This window comes from Monodon monoceros, unplaced genomic scaffold (assembly GCF_005190385.1).
Source record: "Monodon monoceros isolate NGI ecotype Baffin Bay Population unplaced genomic scaffold, NGI_Narwhal_1 Super_Scaffold_12, whole genome shotgun sequence".
In the NCBI taxonomy this organism is placed as follows: domain Eukaryota; kingdom Metazoa; phylum Chordata; class Mammalia; order Artiodactyla; family Monodontidae; genus Monodon; species Monodon monoceros.
The window spans coordinates 65638093-65657968 of record NW_021703768.1 but is presented as its reverse complement, the minus strand read 5'-3'; the positions used below and the strand labels follow the sequence as shown (position 1 = coordinate 65657968).

The window sequence follows — 19876 nt, the reverse complement described above, 5'->3', positions numbered from 1 at the left end:
ATAACCTTGTCTTAGCTTGGGCTCCTACAGAAGCAGACCCTGAGACAAGGATGTGAATACAAGTATTTTGTGGAGGTGATCCCAAATTTATTGGGGAATTTAGTCATCCAAAAAATGTAGAATATCATATGACATCTGTCTTTCTCTTTCTGACTTACTTCACTTAGTATGATAATCTCTCGGTCCATCCATGTTGCTGCAAATGACATTATTTCATTCTTTTTTATGGCTGAGTAGTATTCTATTGTTTTTTTTCTTTAATGGGGTACAGTTGTTTTACAATGTTGTGTTAGTTTCTACTGTACAGCAAAGTGAGGTAGAATTCCCTGTGTTATACGGCAGGTTCTCATTAATTATCTATTTTATACATATTGGTGTATATATGTCAATCCCAATCTCCCAGTTCATCCCACCCCTCCTCTTTCCCCCCTTGGTGTCCATACATTTGTTCTCTACATCTGTGTCTCTATTTCTGCCTTGCAAACTGGTTCATCTGTACCATTTTTCTAGATTCCACATATATGTGTGAATATACGATATTTGTTTTTCTCTTTCTGACTTTACTCTGTACGACAGTCTCTAGGTCCATCCACATCTCTACAAATGCTCACTTACATGTGGAATCTAAAAACTGATACAAAACAGAAACAGACTTAACAGACATAAAAAACAAACTTATGGTTACCAAAGGGGAAGGGGTGGGGAGGGATAAATTAGGAGTTTGGGATTAGCAGATACAAACTACTATATATATAATAAATAAACAACAAGATCCTACTGTATAGCACAGGGAACTATATTCAGTATCCTGAAATAAACCATAATGGAAAAGAATATGAAAAAGAATATATATATATATACATACACATATATGTGTGTGTGTATAACTGAATCACTTTGCTGTACAAAACTTATACAGCATTGTAAATGAACTATAGTTGAAGTATACTTCAATTAAAAAAATTTTTAAATGAAGTATTGCAAATAAAAACAAACAAACAAACAAAAGTATGTAGAAGAGAGAGAAGAGAAATGACAGAGGAATGGAAGGCAGCCCCAAAGGACAAAGGTAAGCAAGCTTCCACCATGAGCGACAGGGGCTTAATGCCCACAGGGAATCCTGGGAGACAGCGAAGAACACACACCTCTGGGTTATCTCACCCGAGGGTGAGGGAGCTAGGATATTTACAGACTTCTTTCAGTCATTGCTGGGGTACAGATGGGAGGCAGTGGGCCCCTTTGGCCAGAGAAAGCTTTTAGGCAAAGAAAGGCTGGCAGTTGAAACTTGAGCTGGTGGGGACTTCCCTGGGGGTCCAGTGGTAAAGAATCTACCTTCCAATGCAGGGGATGCAGGTTTGATCCCTGGTCAGGGAACTAAGATCCCACAAGTCATGGAGCAACTAAGCCTGTGCGCCACAACTACTGAACTCACACGCCTCAACTACAGCCCGCGTACCACAAACTACAGAGCCCACGCACCCTGGAACCTGTGCTCCACAACTAAAGAGAGAAAACCTGCATTCCACAACTAGAGAGAAGCCCACACACCGCAATGCAAGATCCCGCATGCTGCAACTAAGACCTGACACAGCCAAAAATAAATAAAATAAATAAATGATAAATAAATCTTTAAATAAATAAATAAATCATTTTTTTAAAAAAAAGGTGAGCTGGTGGACTATAGTGCTCTCAAATGGAAATGCCCAACAGGATATAGACAAGGTACACTGACAATGTCAGCCACATAGCTTTATCGTCAGAAAAAATAATAATCAAAAAGCTACTTTCCTCTAGGGAAAAATTTTTAAAAGGTGCTATCTGAATCAAAAATATTCCCCATTCCTATATCAAACAGATATGTACATGTGTCTGGTCACCTTGTGAGATTCTATAAAGTGTCTCTGAAAGATGATGGCATGCATGTTCTAAACTATGACCAGTGAAACACTCGTATCCCATGATATGTAGGCACATGTTGAGGAAAGAGCTTTCCAAGGTTAAACATAGGAAATGCTAGGTTAGAGGCAAAAAAAGAAAGAAAGGGGGACTGGAGACAAGATGGCAGAGTAGAAGGACTTGAGCTCATCTCCTCTTACGAAAACACCAAAATCACAACTAACTGCTGAACAACCATCAACAACAAAAAGAAAAGACAGGAAATGCTAGGTTAATCAAAGTCACCAAGTGCAGCAATCTTCCTTAAGAACGCGTCTTCACAGAAACTTCAACATACAGATTTATACCGTGAATCTCCAAGAGGACACGCTGTGCAGTCTTTCTCAAACACGTTTGACCACAGGACCCCTTTTCTGGAAATATGATAAACATTTACACAGAGCAAAAGTGTTCCATAGAACACAGCTTAGGAAAGACTGCCCTAGCACATCCTTCTGGTTTTTCAAGAAATGTTAAAGACACGGCTGCTTATCTCCACTAAAAGGTTGCTCCTATAGGAAAGGAGCATTATTTTTTTTTTTTTTGAGCATTATATTTTTATAAGAAAAAAATGTTTAATGCCTTCAAACTGCTCCCCACCCCTGGAGCAGTTCCTAACTGCTTGGATAAGCCAATGTTGGCAGATGCATTATTCCATACATAAACACAGAAAAATGCAGGCCTATGTTGATTGTCTGCTGGGGAATTCAGCTAACAGAGAATTTTTAGTTACAGTTAAATGGTAAGTGTGACTCAGTTGTAAGGAGCTATACAGAAAATAACTTCAAACTAGAGCCTCAGTTTTGGAGCTTTAACATATTTTATTCTTTGCTCAGAGGAAAGAGGTATCACATTCTCAGGTTCATGTATTTTCTAGGTCGCTAAAGGAAGAGGGAAAAAGTATAGTTGCTTTGGTAGAAACTAAAGAAAGTATTACTATAGGATCCCATCATAACATCACTGACTTTTCAGTGTAATTAGATAAATGTGGCATTTCATGTGTCACAATACTGGGCACACAGCAGTCCCTTGATACTTACATGTTGAATGAATAAATTATATGGAGCTAATCTGAAGTGCTGAACCTATGACATTCCAAAGTGCTATCCATACCTACCTTATATCAATACCTCTGGGATTTTCAGCATCACCAAACTTCAGAGACAACCTTAGAAAACAGAAACACAGACCATCAAAATAGGAATAACCCTTACTCCACACTATACTCAAAAATTACCTCCAAATGGATCACAGGTCTAAATGTAACAACTAAAACTATAAAACACATAGAAGAAACATAAAATAACATTTGTGCAATCTTGGGGTAAGAAACAGCTTCTTGAAAAAATGTAAAAGTATGAACTATAAAATAAAAAACTGATAAATTGCACTTTATCAAATTTTTAAAACTTTTGCTCTTCAAAAGATACTGTTAAGAAAACGAAAAAGGCAAGTCACAGAATGGGAGAAAATATTCACAACACATATACACAAAGAATTTGTATCCAAAATACAGCAAATAGCACTAACAACTCAATAATAAGGAGAAAACCCAACTTTAAAGTGTTCAAAAGACATGCACTTCACAAAGGAAGATATACAAATAACCAGTAAGTACATAAAAAGATGTCAATATCATTAGTCATCAAGCAAATATAAAATGAAACCACAATATGATGCCGTAGTACAGTAATCGGTATGGTTAAAACTTTTTTCAAAAAAAAACCCCAACACTCTTAAGCTTTTAGTGTCTATATTTATTCACATTATTTGGAACATTAACACAAGATTTCCTGGAGGGGAGATAGATTATCACTAACCCAGAGCAATAACCACATTGGTTCCCCTTTTAGCCAAATTCTTCCCCTGCTGAAAGCCAGATGCCATCCTACACATACTGGGATTTACAACACAGGTAAGGAACACTAAAATTATGAACCTGGGAGCTCATATAGGAGACAGTCATTCCTCCTTCAACTCCTGAGAGAAGGAGAAAGACATTTGCTTCTTTAGTGTCAGAAATTTTCCTTGGAAAAATAAAAGTGTATGAATTTTAATAGCCTTTGGATGGGAGCAAACAGCTCACCATAAAGGAAACAAATGGGTGCATGTCTAATACCCATGTAGGTAAATAAAGTCTCCAAGGAGACGATAAGAAGCTTCTCTGGGCTTCCAAGCCCTGGAATATGTCAATGGTGCTGAGTTTCATTACTCCTTGACATGTAATCACATTCCTGTGAGGAGGTACATCCCTTACTAACTCCAAGACTTATCTTTTAACCCAGGTCCGAGCAAAATTTGTTTAGAAATTGCTAACCATACAGAAACATAATAATATTTTCTCTGTAGTCCCACACTGATCATACCTAATGTTGGTAAGGATGTGAAGTAGCTGGAACTCTCATACAACGCTGGTAGAAAGGTAAACGCTACAACCACTTTAAAAAACCATTTGGCAGTTTCTTAATAAGCTAAACACACACATACCATATGATCTAGCCATTCCACTGCTAGGTATTCACCTAAGAGAAATGAAAATATATGCTCCTATAAAGACTTGTACATGAATATTTACAGCAACTTTATTTGGAAAGTTATCTAAAAACTGGAGGAAAAACAAATTTCCATCAAGATAAGTAAGTTGTGATATATCCATACAAAGGAATACTTACTACTCATCAGTAAAAAGAAATACTCCTTTGACACATGCAATAATGTAGAAGAATATCAAGATCATTATACTAAGTGAAGGAAGCTAAACTAAAAAAGAGCGCACACTATATGATTATAGTTATATAAAATTCTAGAAAATGCAAACTAATCTATAACAATAGGAAGCAGAACAGTGGTTACCTAGAAAGGTGGGAATGGCAGAGGGACGGATTACAAAGGGGCACAAAGAAACTTCTGAGTGTGATGAAAATGTTTGCTGTCTTGCTTGTGATGATCGTTTCACAGGTATAAACGTATGTCAAAACTGACCAAATTGTATAACTGAAATATGTGCAGTTTATTATATTTCATTTAAATTTCAAAAAGGTTGAAAAATAAGAATGATGAAAAGCTAAATACAATTGAAATGGGAAAATGTGAGAAATTTAAATATATAAAGGATGACGCTGATATGTGACATTATAATGTCTTGAAGTTATAACACCTCAATATACATTATAAAAACAAAAAAGCCAAAGTAGGTGGTTATAAAATGTCCAATTACAAATTTGAAAAAAATCACACAAATATAATTTCATCAATTTGGTCCCACTTATCAAGAAATAGAAATGTCAGTGACTGAGCTCATTTATCTTCCTACTACTTATGGAGAAAGGGAAGGAGTATTCACAAAATTAACCGTATTAATAAGATCGCTAAAAGAAATATCTTTATTTCCTAACATCATAAGCTTAGGTACCTTAGAAGCACTCATTTACAAACACTTTATAAGCTAATTTACTCGGTAAAGCAAGTTTTCAAGAGGATTTTTCTCTAACAATATTCTGATAATCTGTTACAAATTACTGAAAATACTTTAAAGAAATGAAGTGCATTTCTTGGATTGTACTTTATAAATTTGACTGGTCACTTACTCTAACAGAAGTTCTCTAGTTCTTCCAAGGAATCAGAATAGCTTAGTTACCCACAAATTGGCTCTCCAGCTAATGAACTGAAGCTCCAAGCAAAGCCACGTTGCGCCCACCCGAACCTCTGGTGGTGCAGCTCAATGGCCTCCATGCTTCTGATGTCCCAAGAGCTTTCTCCAGCAGTCCTGGTTTCAATGAAAGCTGTTAACATGCTCTGCTGTGGAGTAAAGAACATGAGGCCCAATTTCAACAAAGCAAATTCAGCAATCATTCAGTGAGATTTTTTTATGTGCCAAGCACTGCACCACATGCTGCACCATAAAGGGGAAATACAACCTAGGGAGTCACTCAAAAAAGAGCTTCATTTACTCTTCCAAGCGCCCTACCCTCCCATGTTTAAAACAGATTCTGAATTCTTGAGACTTTAATTGCCTCAATTCAAAATACACACAGATGCTGGGATTATGCTCTGTTTGTAAGGCTTTCACTATTTAAAAAGACTTCTGTAGCAAATCTGTCTGCCAACAATTTGCCTTTCCCTGAACATTTTGTTTCCAAGCACTAAAATATGGTCATTTTTTTTTAATCTGTGCTTTTGACCTTACATGGTTATGTCTTAGCTTGGGTTTGTTCTTTCCGCAACTCCCTTTCTGGTTCTTGAATATAAGATTTCCTTGCCAGCATAACAAAGGCATCTCACTAATCTATGCAATTCACAGGAATCAGGGACAGTCTCAGCAGCTGGTCCTTGAATGCCTCACATCCTGGGAAGCCTCCCCATCATGCCCTTGGGAGGGCTCTCCAGGATGCCTGCACACTCACCTGAGCAGGACTCCAAAAGGTGGATGATACACGCTCAGAACTCACCCACTAGAATTCTTGGGCAGTGACAAAGAAAAAAAAAAATCATTAACTTGTGTATTATGAAAACCAAAGGTTCCTTAGGCCTCTCTACCAGGTAACTAGACACTATTTTACTCTAGTTGTCATTAGTATCTTATACTTTGAGTAGCACTTGGCAAAGTTCTCATGCATACATTTCCTCATTTGATTTTCACACTGCAATGAGATAGGGCCAAGAGAGAGGAGGGAAAATGGCATTGTTAAAGATGTTTTAGACCCCAGCTCTATTACCATACAGGCTGTATGATCTTAACAAGTTTCCTAAGCTCACCCTCACCTGAAACACCGATGATAACTGTACCTGTGACTCAGGGACTTAACTCGCAATAGCATTGTGAGGAATAACAGATAACATACCTGTGAAGTCCTCACAAGGCGCCTGGCCAATTCCAAGTGCTCCAGTCCTGTTAACTGCTAGTAATAGATGCCACCATCTCCATCTCACTCATGATGATCCTAGAGTGGCTCCTGTTTATAAAGCCACAGAGCTCACTGGCAGAACTGGGCCTAGAAGCTAAGTTTTCATTCTTTCTGTCTCTAGGTTCCCAGTGATAATCAAGGTTTCTAAAGTCCAGCAAAAAGCTGTGGTGCCCTGATCTACCCCACAAATTCCCTGGGGTCAGGATAAATGGAATCAAGGAGGGCCAGTCAGCCATGGACAGGCAAGACTATCCCCAGGCAATCAGCCTCTCTCCCCGCAGCTGACCACAAATAAAGAGCACTGTAGGGAATTAATTAGAGGCTGAGGAAACAGTCCTGAGCTCTCAGCAATGTTGGAGTCTCTTTGATAGTTATGCTGTAACAGAATAAACAAATCCGGGAGGACTCTGGGTTTTGCTTACAATTCCCTAGCTCTCTGATAAGAGATAGTCATTGTGAATAGCAACATACTTACTAAAACTTGTAATGTAACTTGTAAGCATACGTGAATATAATCCATTTTTTACCCATCATCAAGAATTTTTAAATGAGAAGTTCAGAAATAAAAAAGTGTTCCCACCAAACTATATAATAATAATACAGAGAAACACACACACACACACACACACACACACACACACACACACACACACACAAACACGGAGCATGTTATGGTTTATACAAAGCATTCTGCCCATCTAAACCAGGCCAGAACAAATGCAGAGAATCTTCCAAAAGCCTCCATTATGCCAACAAATGTTGAAAGCAAGGAGCTTTATAGAAAGCAAGTGGGACATGCCAGACTTCCTCCCTCTGGACCAAAACAAATACAAGCAAAAAATATCTGCTTGGATGGCTGAAAAGCAGAGAAAGGCACTGGAAATTGACTTCCTCTTCGATAGGGATAGTTGTTTAATCTGCTTATCTCAACTCAAAAATAATTATTCTAATCATTTTTTAAATGTCCTAAAGAATTCTCTGAAATGTGGCCATTCAAAGTTACCCTTGCACATTTGCAAACAGGCAATGTTCCATAACTTCAGAACACTTCCTAGAATCAAATATCTGCCCTGGCTAGATGGAGTCAGCTTTCTTTGTTTCACCCACTAGAATATGTATGACTCTGCTCACCGATATGCAATTTCCTTCCTGCTGGGACAAAAGTAGTTTGACACCTCACATTTGGAGTTGACATAGAGCCTGGAATTCTTTCTCTTTTTCAGAACGAGTTTGGGAAACTTCATTTTCAGAATCCTGAACTTCCACAAAGTATTATAACAATTAGCTAAAGCATTCAGAATAAAATTATTGGGGAAAAAAATAAGAAATTAAAAAAATTAATTTCTGACTTGTTCTTTCATTTTAGACATTAGACGTTTCCTCAGAAATGTATGTCAGGGTCATGTACAAAGGAGCCTACTTCTACTTTCCGAAATGACAGAAAACTGGACCACCCAGTTAACAGGCTACACTCGCCCTAAGGGCTTGCTCCAGCAAAGCAGTCAAGTTCCTTCACTGCAATTTGAGTTGCCAGCGTCCACTGTTGCCTTGTGGCCAATGGCTTCATCTCTAAGGTCCAGCCAGGTCTGATTCTTAAATTTAATTGTTATTCTTTTGGCCCAAAAGAGAATGCAGGGAATTCCATCCACGGAGACATTAACCGGGCTATGATGGCTGGATGCATACCAAGGTTCTTTTTCTAAATCTTTGTCTGCTCAGATTGTAGTTAGCCTAATTAACCAAATAAATGAAATTTAAGATACGAATTTGTATCCATGGTACAAAAGGCTTCTTGGAAGTAAAAAAGCCAATTCAAAACCTGTTGAAACTGCTAGCTTCAGAGTCCATGCTATTGTGGGGAAAAGATGGGTGGACCTATCAAGCCTAAAAATGATAGGTATACCTGAAAGGCACATGAACCCAGTTCCACAAAGCACCAAAAATGTAAAGAACCAAATTATAAAAACAAACAAACCAAAAACCAACTTTGAAAGTAATAATATTAGCAATAATGACTTTAAAAAGTCACCAGTCACCGTGCTGGGGGAGGAAGAGGGAATAAATAGGTGGAGTGCACCGGATTGTTAGGGCCATGAAACTATTAGTCTGTATAATACTGTAATAGTAGATAGATATCATTATACATTTGTTAAAACCCATAAAATGTGCGACACAAAGAATGAATGCTAATGTAAACTATGGACTTTAGTTAATAATGTATCAGTAGTGGATTATCAGTTTTAACAAATGCATCACACTAATGAAAGATTTTAAATACAGGGGAAATTAGCAGGCGTGGGGGCTGCAGACTGGAGAGGTATATGGGAATACTGTGTACTTGTGGTCAGTTTTTTCTGTAAACCTAAAACTACTAAAAAAAAAAGTCTATTAATTTTTTTTTTAAATTCACCATGCCTTGAAACTAATGGCGGTAATCTTTTCAAAAAATAATATCATAAGAACCCAAATAATTCAGAATTTTAAATAAATTCATTAATATGTTAAACAAAGAAAACAAGAGGTTTCTGAAAATCAAGCGTAATTCTCCAGACCGTTAATGTCCAACAGAACTTCCTGTGATATTGGCTATTATACACTGGAAATGTAGCTAGTACAATTGAAGAGCTTAATTTTTAATTTTACTTAACATTATCCAATTTGAATTTAAATTTAAATAGCAGCATGTGGCTAGTGTCTACTCTCTTGGACAGTGTAGTTCCAGGTCATTTAATATACATAAACTAGCAAGGTATTCTAACCTTATTCTACATCTTATGAAACCTTTGCAGATTTCCAGGAAGCCCAAGACAATGCACTTCAGTATGTCACTCTGGAGATCATAAAGGCAGGTCTCTATCCGAAAGAAGATCCACTTATCCAGAGCAACTATTCCATACCAATTACTCCAGTGTAAATAGAGATAAAAGAGAAATTGAACAGGCAGCAACAACCCAAGTTTACCAGTAACCAAAGATAAACTGTTACTATAGTGATCCTATCTGGAAAGGAACAAAAGTAAAACTGAATATTGTAATGAAAATACTGTATATGACAGCAAGTGAAACTTTAGTCACCTAAAGTTCAAGCAAGAATGTTAGTTATTAACAGAATTATTACTTATATTTTCACAGGGGCTCTGACCTGATTGAAATGTGTTTACTTTTTTTTATGATACAATCTAGTTTCCTAACATGTTCATACCTGTGTGATTCCTATTGTGAAATCCTGCACTGGTTTCATTCCTCCATTATTCTGCTGATCTGTCAAATAAAATGATATGAGTACAAAGGCTAAGTGTCATATATTTATTAATGTAATTGAGTGACAATAATATGCTAAGCACAGGCTTAAGTCTCTTTTGGCTCATAATTTAGAATACTGCAGTTTCAGAGATTTTCACATCAGACTGCTGATGCCAGTACTGGTGTTCAGGGAAGCCCATCACAGACAGAACCCTTCCTCCACCCCCCAAGGAATCATAAGGGAAATTACAAGTCTTACCATTGTTCATAACCACTTCTTTATTTGAAGATGTTGGAGAGCTGAAACTAGAAGAAAGAAAAATAAAAAGATGCTGAACAAATATCTACATTTTAGATTTTATATGTAATTTTAAGGACATTTTGGTTTGTTACATCTCCGAGTAGAGGAGCAGAACCTTAGCCTGTCAAAACTGTTCACTTTTGAATAGTGAATTTCTGATTTAAAAAGTAATACTATATATGTTCTTCAAAGAAAATAAGGAAAAGACTGAAAATTTTAAAGTAGAAAAAATTTTTAAATATCAACCCTAATGTTCATTCATTGAATAAACAATCTACTCTGAGAGTTCACTATGTGCCAAGCAGTATGCTAGACACTGAGGTTCAACCAAAAATAAATAATAACCAAATAATAAATCAAATAACCAAATAATAAAACATAATAAAATATTTTACAGTGAAATTTTATACCACATTGTACAGTCAACATATTAAAGCAAAAATATTTAACCCTTTTTATTTAAAAAAAAGACAGACTCTATTGCCAAAAAGGTACTTCTGAAAATTATGAAGATATAAATTATAATAATATATCCTTCCAGTGTTTCACTCTACATACATGTATACACACCCTACACACAAATATAATTTTTTATATCATTTAAACAGAGTTTTATAAACATCCCGTTTTAAAGTGTGTAATTTTTTTTTACTTAAAAATATATCACAAATATTTTCCCACGTTATTACATATTTTTCTGACATAATTTTGAATTCCATGTGGTATTACATCATACAAATGTATTAATTTATTTAAACTAAAAACTTATTAAGTATTTGTTTCCAATTAATAAACAACACTACATTGAACATTATCATGGATTATTTGTTAATACTCCTGAGAAGTTCCTTAAGATAAATTCCTAGAAGTGAAATTGCTATGTTAGAAGATATATACATCTTTTTATCGTGGAATATTGCAAACATACACAAATTTAAACAGAAAAATATAAGCTCCTTCACCCTCCCCAAGTACCTGTGCCCATCATCCAGTTTTAGTAATTATCAAGTCATAACCAATCCTGTTTTACCTATGTGCCTACCCACTTCCCCACTCTAGTATTATTATGAAGAAAATATCAGAAATTATATTTATTTAGGTATGTATTTCTAAAAGATAAGGACTTTAAAAAGTAACAACCCAATTATATCTAGAAAATATTAATAATTCTTTAATATTAAATATCACAGTTTAAATCTCCAATTGTGTCATGTCATAAAAATTTTTAGTTTACTGCATATTTTTAATTTTTCATAAGTTGTACCTGTAATATATGAGAATACAGATCAAATTCTATATTTAGAGATTCCTAAGACCTATATATATAACTATCATATAAACCCAACACTTTTACAATTAGAGAAATATATATATTATACATTATTATCTATATGCAAAACATAATTTTGGATATAAAGAGTTACTAAATCTATATTACAGTGAAATGCTTTAGAATTAATTATATGGAACCAATTACAAATTAAATGCACCACTCTCCTTGTAATACAACCTCTAACAGCTAGTGAGAATTTAAGATGATAAATTGATAACTATATTTCTACTAGATGCTGTTAATAAATTCATATATGCATGCAATTATTTTTTCACTTTATCAGCTCTATTGACATATAATTTAAGTATAGTAAACTGCATTAGTCCATTCAATGTGTACAATTTGATGGATTTGGGCATAGACATATACCTATGACACACTGCCACAATAAAGATACAGAATATTTACATCCCACAGAAGTTTCCTCATGCACTTTTGCAGTGAAGTGATGTTTCCTTCACCTCTGCCACAGGCAACTACAGACTTCCTTTCTGTCACTTTAGGTTAGTTTGTATCTTCTCCAATTATAAACAGAAGCATGTAACATATATTCTTTGGTGCCTGGATTCTTTCAGATTTTTAATGACTAAAATTCACTGATTTTGTTACATGTATCAATATTTCATTCCTTTTTATTACTGAGAAATATTTCATTGTATGGATATACCACATTTTGTCTATGGACCCACTGATGGACATTTATGGGGTTTTGTGGAATATGTTTTTGTTTCTCTTGAATACATACCCAGAGTAGAATGGCTGAGTCATAATGTGTAAGTTTAACTTTTAAACTGCCTATCAGTTTCAGCATGTGAGCTTTCCTGTAGCTCCACATTCTTATGACAAAACATTTGGTATTGTCAGTCTGCTTAATTGTAGCCATTCTAATGGGTGTGGGTTGCTATCTCATTGTAGTTTTAATTTTCATTTCCCTGATGACTAATGATGCTGAGCATCTTTTCTTGTGTCTAACGCCATTCATATATTTTATTTTGTAAAGTATGTGTTTAAAACTTTTTCCAATTTTTAAAAATAAGTTCATGGTCCTCTTATGAGTTGAAAGAATTCTTTGTATGTTCTAGATACAAGTTCTCTGTCAGATATATGCATTGAAAATCATTTTTTCCATTCTATATCTTTTTCATTTTCTTAATGGTGACTTTCAAAAAGCAAAAGTTTTAAATTTCAAAAGTCTAATGAATTTGTTTTTCTTTTATTGTCCATTTTTTTGTGTCTAAAAGAAACATTTCCTAACATAAGGTCACAAAGATTTTTTCTTGCATTTTACCTAGAAGTTTTAAAGTTTCAGCGTTTACATTTAGCTATGTGAGGATCCATTCTGAGTTGATAGTTGTGAGATAAGGTACTTGTAACATTTTGAAGACTGGAAGAAAGAAAATGTCCTATAAGCTTCCAGAAATAAAAAACAAGAATCATGCAAGGATTCAGAAAATGTATTTCTTACACCCTTTCAAAAGCTAATGGAGGACATGCTCCACCAAAGTAAGGGATAAAACCAAGAAAGAGGAAAGCATACGTTCTAATAAACAGTGGATCAAATTCAGAAGAACGATGAAGAGAAACCTAAGGATGGCTACTGCACATCAGACCTAGAGAGAATCAATCCAGATCGGAGCAACAGGACAAAAGGGCTCTGAAGAAGGGAAACCTAGAGGGAGATCTCTACGCAAAAGGAGGATCTGAGAGACCATGTTATATGTTAAATACTCTGTTGATAATAAAAGGAAGTTGTTACACAAAATCTAAAATGTATAAATTGAGAAATCATCTGCATATATCATTTAAATAATAATATTTAATACATACAGTGGTGGACTGTATGATTGTTCCCAACTAACTCCCTAGGAACAGCAATCCCAGAGATGAATGTATCCCTGTCTTTGGCCATATTCCTTGTAGTACCTCCCTGTGGGGGGAATATTTCCTGCCCCGTCATCAGGCTTGGCTGTATGTCTTGGAATATGGGCCAATGGAATATGAGTGGAAGCAATAATGTGCCAGTTCCACAGAAACTTTAAGAGATGTTACATGCGTCTACCACCCCTTGCCCTTTTCTCTTTGATATGATAATGGCATGTCCAAATAGAGGCTGCTCTTTCAAGTCTGGGTCTTGAAATGAGAAGACATGGGAAACAGAGCTGGAGCAGGGCCATGGCAGCCCACCTGTAGCTGTAACAGGGGTGAGAAATAAATGTTTGAGATTGTAAGATTCTGGAATTTTGCAGTTGTTTGTTACTAGAGAAAAGCTGACAAAATAGGAGACAGTTTTTTAATAATTTATTATGTGTCTTGGTACCATTTGATTGTTTTAACCATGTATATGTATTACTTTGATAAATTTTTCTAACTTATTCTTTTTTAAAAGATGCCTTACTTTAAAAATTTATAAATTAGCATTCTGATTTATACTATGTCTCTTGTGAGTACGGTTAGCGTTAATCAGTCCTCTGAATCAAATCACACCTAGGAGCACTAAGAAATTAAATTTCCTGAGCAGCAAGAGTGAGGCTCCGATCAAAATAATCATATAACCACAATAGAGATATGCTTTAGCCGAAAGATCTCTCCTACTTAAACTCCAAATTCTATAGTACAAGTTAAACAGTAACTGAATACATGAAAGAAAGACTAATACTCCAGAAATATTTCTTGAAAAGTTTCAAGCTTTCTAATATCACCATATACAAATAGATTTTTAATTTTTTTTAATTTGAACTTTATCCAAAAATCATAATTCATGATACAAGGTTAAGGATTCAATTTTAAAATGTTTTAATGAACAAAAACATAAAATTGAGATATATTTTACCTAAATAAGATAATAATATATCAAGTCATTTGAAAATATCTAGTCAGCAAAGGAGTTTAATGTTTACTGAATAAAAGTATATGAATAAATGAATGAGTTATCGTATCATTAATATGCTTGGCTTGAGACTCTACTAATTAAAAATTTCCACGTGCTCACTAATGAAAAGCTTTTAGCACACAAAATAGGCTTATTTTCATTTCAATGAATCTATGGACATACAATAATGCTGCTATATTCTTTGTCAAATAAACTCTAATTTGGATAGGCCTTGCCCACACCCATAAGCCTAAACTAATGAGGTTTTAAAGGAAGCCATAATCTCAACCAAAGACAAAATACAGTACACATGCATTTTCACATCACTACATGATCTCTGAACTAAAGTAGAACTAAAGGATTATCTGGTTTAAATTATCCATGTGAATAAACTAAGAAACACTGATTTTTAATGTAAAAAAAGTAAACCTACATTAGCACTAAAATATTCAGACCCTTTTCCAGTAAAAGGGAACTCTGCAATACATGAAAAGTAATCAAGAGCCCTAGGCTTGCAGTGGCTGGTGAAATATTTTTGATTTACCAGGTGTTCCATCATGAGTCTCCCAAGTATGCCTTCATGAAGATGAAGGTGAAGTAGCTCCTTCATGGTTCCGCTCAGGGTGAAGATCAGGTTCCTACCAAGGCCTACAAGGCCCTGAAAGGCCTCAGCCTGCTAGTTGTGCTCATTTTGCCTCCGCCCCTCTCTCCTCCAGATACACTAGCGTTCTTTAGTTCAGTTCCCTGAATACTTCATGTTCCCTTCTTCCCTCATAAGAGTCTTAGCACCTGCTGTCCCCTCTACCTGGAATGTTCTCCATCCTGCCCTTCTCCCTACCTCCTTGTCATGTCCTCCATATCACAGCTCAAATAAAACTTCCTCAGAAACACTGTCCCTAACTTTTCAGACTAGTTCAGATCCCCCTATTATATGTGTTCACAGTCTACCATACTTTTCTTTCAAAGCACATTTCACAGTTTATTTGTAATAATATCATTCATTTGATTAATGAGCACCTCTGTTCTAGATTTAAAGGTCCATGAGGGCAGAGACTATATCTGTTTTGCTCACCATTGTACAACCAGCACCTAGCACTGTGCCTATTTAAAAGTATCAAGTATTAAAACTATGTGCTACATGCATAAATGAACTAACAATTTAATGAACGAACAAACTCTGAAAGTCAAGTGGGAAATGGGAGATCACGGGGGGTGCTGTGTGAGAGGGAAAAGATTTCCTTTTTGTTTAAGTATAAACCCAATTTGAGGAAGGAATATGTAAATGAAGAGTGATGACCCCTACTTTCTCTAAGCTCAGGTAACATGTATCAGGCTTAAAATACAATCACCCTTCCTAGAGACTTAAGAACCTTGAATTACTCATAGAATTGAAATATATTTTAAATTCCAGATCTATGATATGAAAGAACATTCACAAAACAGCAACTGTTGTTTCCTTCATAATGAATTAATATGACATATTATTAGATTCAAATGATCACTGATTTGTATGATTTCTACGGTCTCTTCTGGAACTAAAATTATTTAAACCCATTAATCTTGCTTCAAAAACAGAATTGGGATTTTTACAGTTCTTGGTGTATATTTTACCAGTGTAATACATAAATCAGTCATTTCTGTATAAACCAGGTGAGGAAACATTACTAAGCTTTAACCACCTAAGGAGTATAGGTCACTTATTACTTGAAAGTGAACCTGAAGGAAAGCACTAACTGATTTGGAAACAAATAAAAAATACCTGTACTTACTGTTTTTATTAGCTGATGACTTAAGAATTCCTTAACACAAGTTTTGGCAGATCATCCTGCTTGACACCTTCCTTTGTGCTCACACTAAATCCCCTGATGGATTTGTTGTGAGAGCACATAATGAGTAATTGGGGGATATGACATAAGTTAATTGCTATTCAGATTTTGCATGTTCTTCTTTATATAGAAATCTCTATATGTTCCCTTACATGGTATGGAAAGAAGCCAAAAGGACAAAGGAAATAGAAATAGAAATTTTGCTTGTTAGTTTTAAATAGTATGTACTCCACACAATTACCATCTCCTACTAGTTAAAATGATTTAATACCTGTTCTTTGGGGGACAGGTAACATATTTCTGAGGTTTTTAAATGTTTTCTTACTCTCTTCTCACATAAAAACAGCAGAAGAAACCGAAATTAACATTTACTTATAAGTATAAAGGAAACAAGAACACTGATTTGAGTCATTTTCTCATACAGATATACTTTGATACATAATACAAATGTTTCTTGGATATTCTGAACAAATAAATTAACTCTTCCCTCTTATAATAAAGATTATGTTTTAATCTCTTATTTATAAACTCTCATTCAATGATTTTAGTAGCTACCAAATGATCTAATCTAGTATATCCATTTTGAATTGTTAACAAATGTAGCTGTGCAACAATATAAAGAAATTACAGAACCACATAATTTCATACTTGCACTGAAGTTTGCAGATGCATTATATTAAAAGATGTGCACTTACTCACCTTATGTTCTTCCTGGCAAGTAACTGGTCCAAGGTTAGTGAAAATCCCATACATAAAAAAATAAAGTGAAAAACTAAAGATTTTTCTTCCCACCAAGAAATGAATCCGTTTTTCAAACCAGGCACATCTGTTAATTCATAAATGCAAACAGAGCAGAGGCAGTACTTTTTATGCCTTGTGACTGACTAATATATTCAACCAATAAAAAGATAGCTTTTCCAGGATGTATTATGTGTGGGAGAGGGTGGAAGGAGGGGCCTGATACTGCTTAATTTAGAGTACAGAGTGAAACTAATGAGTCTGTTTAGGTTGTTTGATTATTCATTGCAATGAAAGATTATTAAGCTCTTTTTAGAAATTGGCATAGTTTTGGTACTCTCTTCAGAATCTCATAATGCTTTTCAGGAAACAAATTCTCCTCAAAAATCTATGAGGTATACAATATCATAGGCATTTTTCAGGTGAATAACTAAGTAAAACTCTCTGAGGCTAAACTAATTTTATGTATGTGTCCTATTGAATTCATGACTCTCCATTTGCTGAGAGGCATGAAATGCAATGGTAAAGCACACTGGCTTTGGAGTCAGACAGCACTCAAGTGCATTCCCAGCTCCAGCTCTTACTAGCTGATATTAGGCAAGTTACTTTTCTTCATTTGCAGAGTGGAGACAAAGGTACTTAACTCAAAGAATTGTTGTGAAGATTAAACAAGGCCCTGAATAGCCAAATCTACCTTGAGAAAGAAGAACAAAGCTGGAGGCATCACACTTCATGATTTCAAAATACATTACAAAGCTACAGTAATTAAAACAGAACAGTACTGGCATAAAGACAGACATATAGAACAATAGAACAGACTACAGACCCTAGAAATAAATACATGCACATAAGGGTAACTGGTCAACAAGGGTGCCAAGAACATACAATGGGAAAAGGGCAGTCTCTTCAACAAATGATGCTGGGAAAACTGGATATCCACATGCAAAAGAATGAAATTGGATCCTTATCTCACACCATGTACAAAAATCAACTCAAAATGGATTAAAGACTTAAAACCTAGAAAAAAGCATAGGGGAAAAGCTTCAGGACGTTGGTTTCGTCAATAATTTTATGGCTATGCTCCCAAAGCATGGGCAATAAAAGCAAAAACAGACATAGGACTACATCAAACTAAAAAGCTTCTACACAGCAAAGGAAACAATCAACAGAGTGAAAAGGCAACCTATAGAATGAGAGAAAATATTTGCAAAACATACATCTGATATAGGGTTAATTTCCAAAATATATAAGGAACTCCTACAACTCAATAGCATAAAACAAATAACACAATTTTAAAGTGGGCGAACGATTTGAATAGACATTTTGCCAAAGAAGACACACAAATGGCCGACATGTATATGAAAAGTGCTCAGTGTCATTAATCATCAGGGAAATAAAATAAAAACCACAAAAAGACATCATCTCACACCTGTCTGGGTGGTCGTTATCAAAAAAAGAAGTGTTGGCAAGGATGTGGAGAAATCGGAACCCATGTACACTGCTGGTGGGAATACAAAATGGTGCAGCTGCTATGGAAAACAATATGCAGACTCCTCAAAAAATTAAAAATAGAACTACCATATGATCCTACAATTGCACTTATGGATCATTATCCACAAGAATTGAAATCAGGATCTCAAAGAGATATTAGCACTCCCATTTTCACTGCAGCACTATTCACTATAGCCAAGAGGTAGAAAAAACCTAAGTCTCTGTTGATGGATGGATGGATAAACAATACGTGATATATACATACAATGAAATATTATTCAGCCTTTAAATAAAAAGGAAATTCTGCGATATGTGACAACATGGATGAACCTTGAGGACATTTATCTAAGTGAAATAAGCCAGTCACAAATACTATATGATTCCATTTATATGAGGTGTCTAACACAGGCAAATTCATAGAATCAAAGAGTGGAATGCTGGTTGCCAAGGGCTGGGGAACGAGGAAATAGGACTTGCTAATTAACTGGCACAAAGCTTCAGTTAAGCAATATTAATACATTCTAGAGATCTGCTGTACAAGACTGCATCTATATTTAACAATACTGTACTGCACACTTAAAAATTTGTTAAGAGACTGCATCTCATATTGTGTTTTTATCACAATATAATAAAATTTTAAATAATTAACACAGATGAAAGCCTTTTCTTACTTCAATGCCTAGCTAAATAAAGAATATCTATTGTTATTCCTTCTTTGCCAGTCTCCACTTCAACCCACCACCACCTAACAAGCATCAAACAAACAACAAAATTCCTAACAGTTGTTTTGTATAAAAACATACAATTAAAAAGCCACAATAAAGAAAATCCTCCAAAATGAAAGTGTCAGCATTTTTTTTTTTTTTTAATGTTGAGCCTTCTTTTAATTTACTTATTTTTATTTTTGGCTGTGTTGGGTCTTCATTTCTGTGCCAGGGCTTTCTCTAGTTGTGGCAAGCGGGGCCACTCTTCATCGCGGTGCGCGGACCTCTCACTGTCGTGGCCTCTCTTGTTGCGGAGCACAGGCTCCAGACACGCAGGCTCAGTAGTTGTGGCTCACGGGCCTAGTTGCTCCGCGGCACGTGGGATCTTCCCAGACCAGGGCTCGAACCCGTGTCCCCTGCATTAGCAGGCAGATTCTCAACCACTGCGCCACCAGGGAAGCCCAAGTGTCAGCATTTTTGACACTTAAGAACCTTGATCTTTTTAATGGCAAACTACTGGTAGCTGAAAGGGG

General features: G+C 35.5%; 1 protein-coding gene across 1 annotated transcript in view; it reads right to left on the bottom strand.

Moving 5' to 3' along the window:
- ATP6AP1L (ATPase H+ transporting accessory protein 1 like) overlaps positions 1-19876 on the bottom strand; it is a 39941-nt gene that overhangs the window by 7676 nt on the left and 12389 nt on the right. The window contains 5 exon segments of the mRNA XM_029218035.1: positions 3053-3103; positions 8340-8545; positions 8547-8570; positions 10041-10099; positions 10341-10387. Coding sequence (XP_029073868.1) covers positions 3053-3103; positions 8340-8545; positions 8547-8570; positions 10041-10099; positions 10341-10387 — 387 coding nt within the window.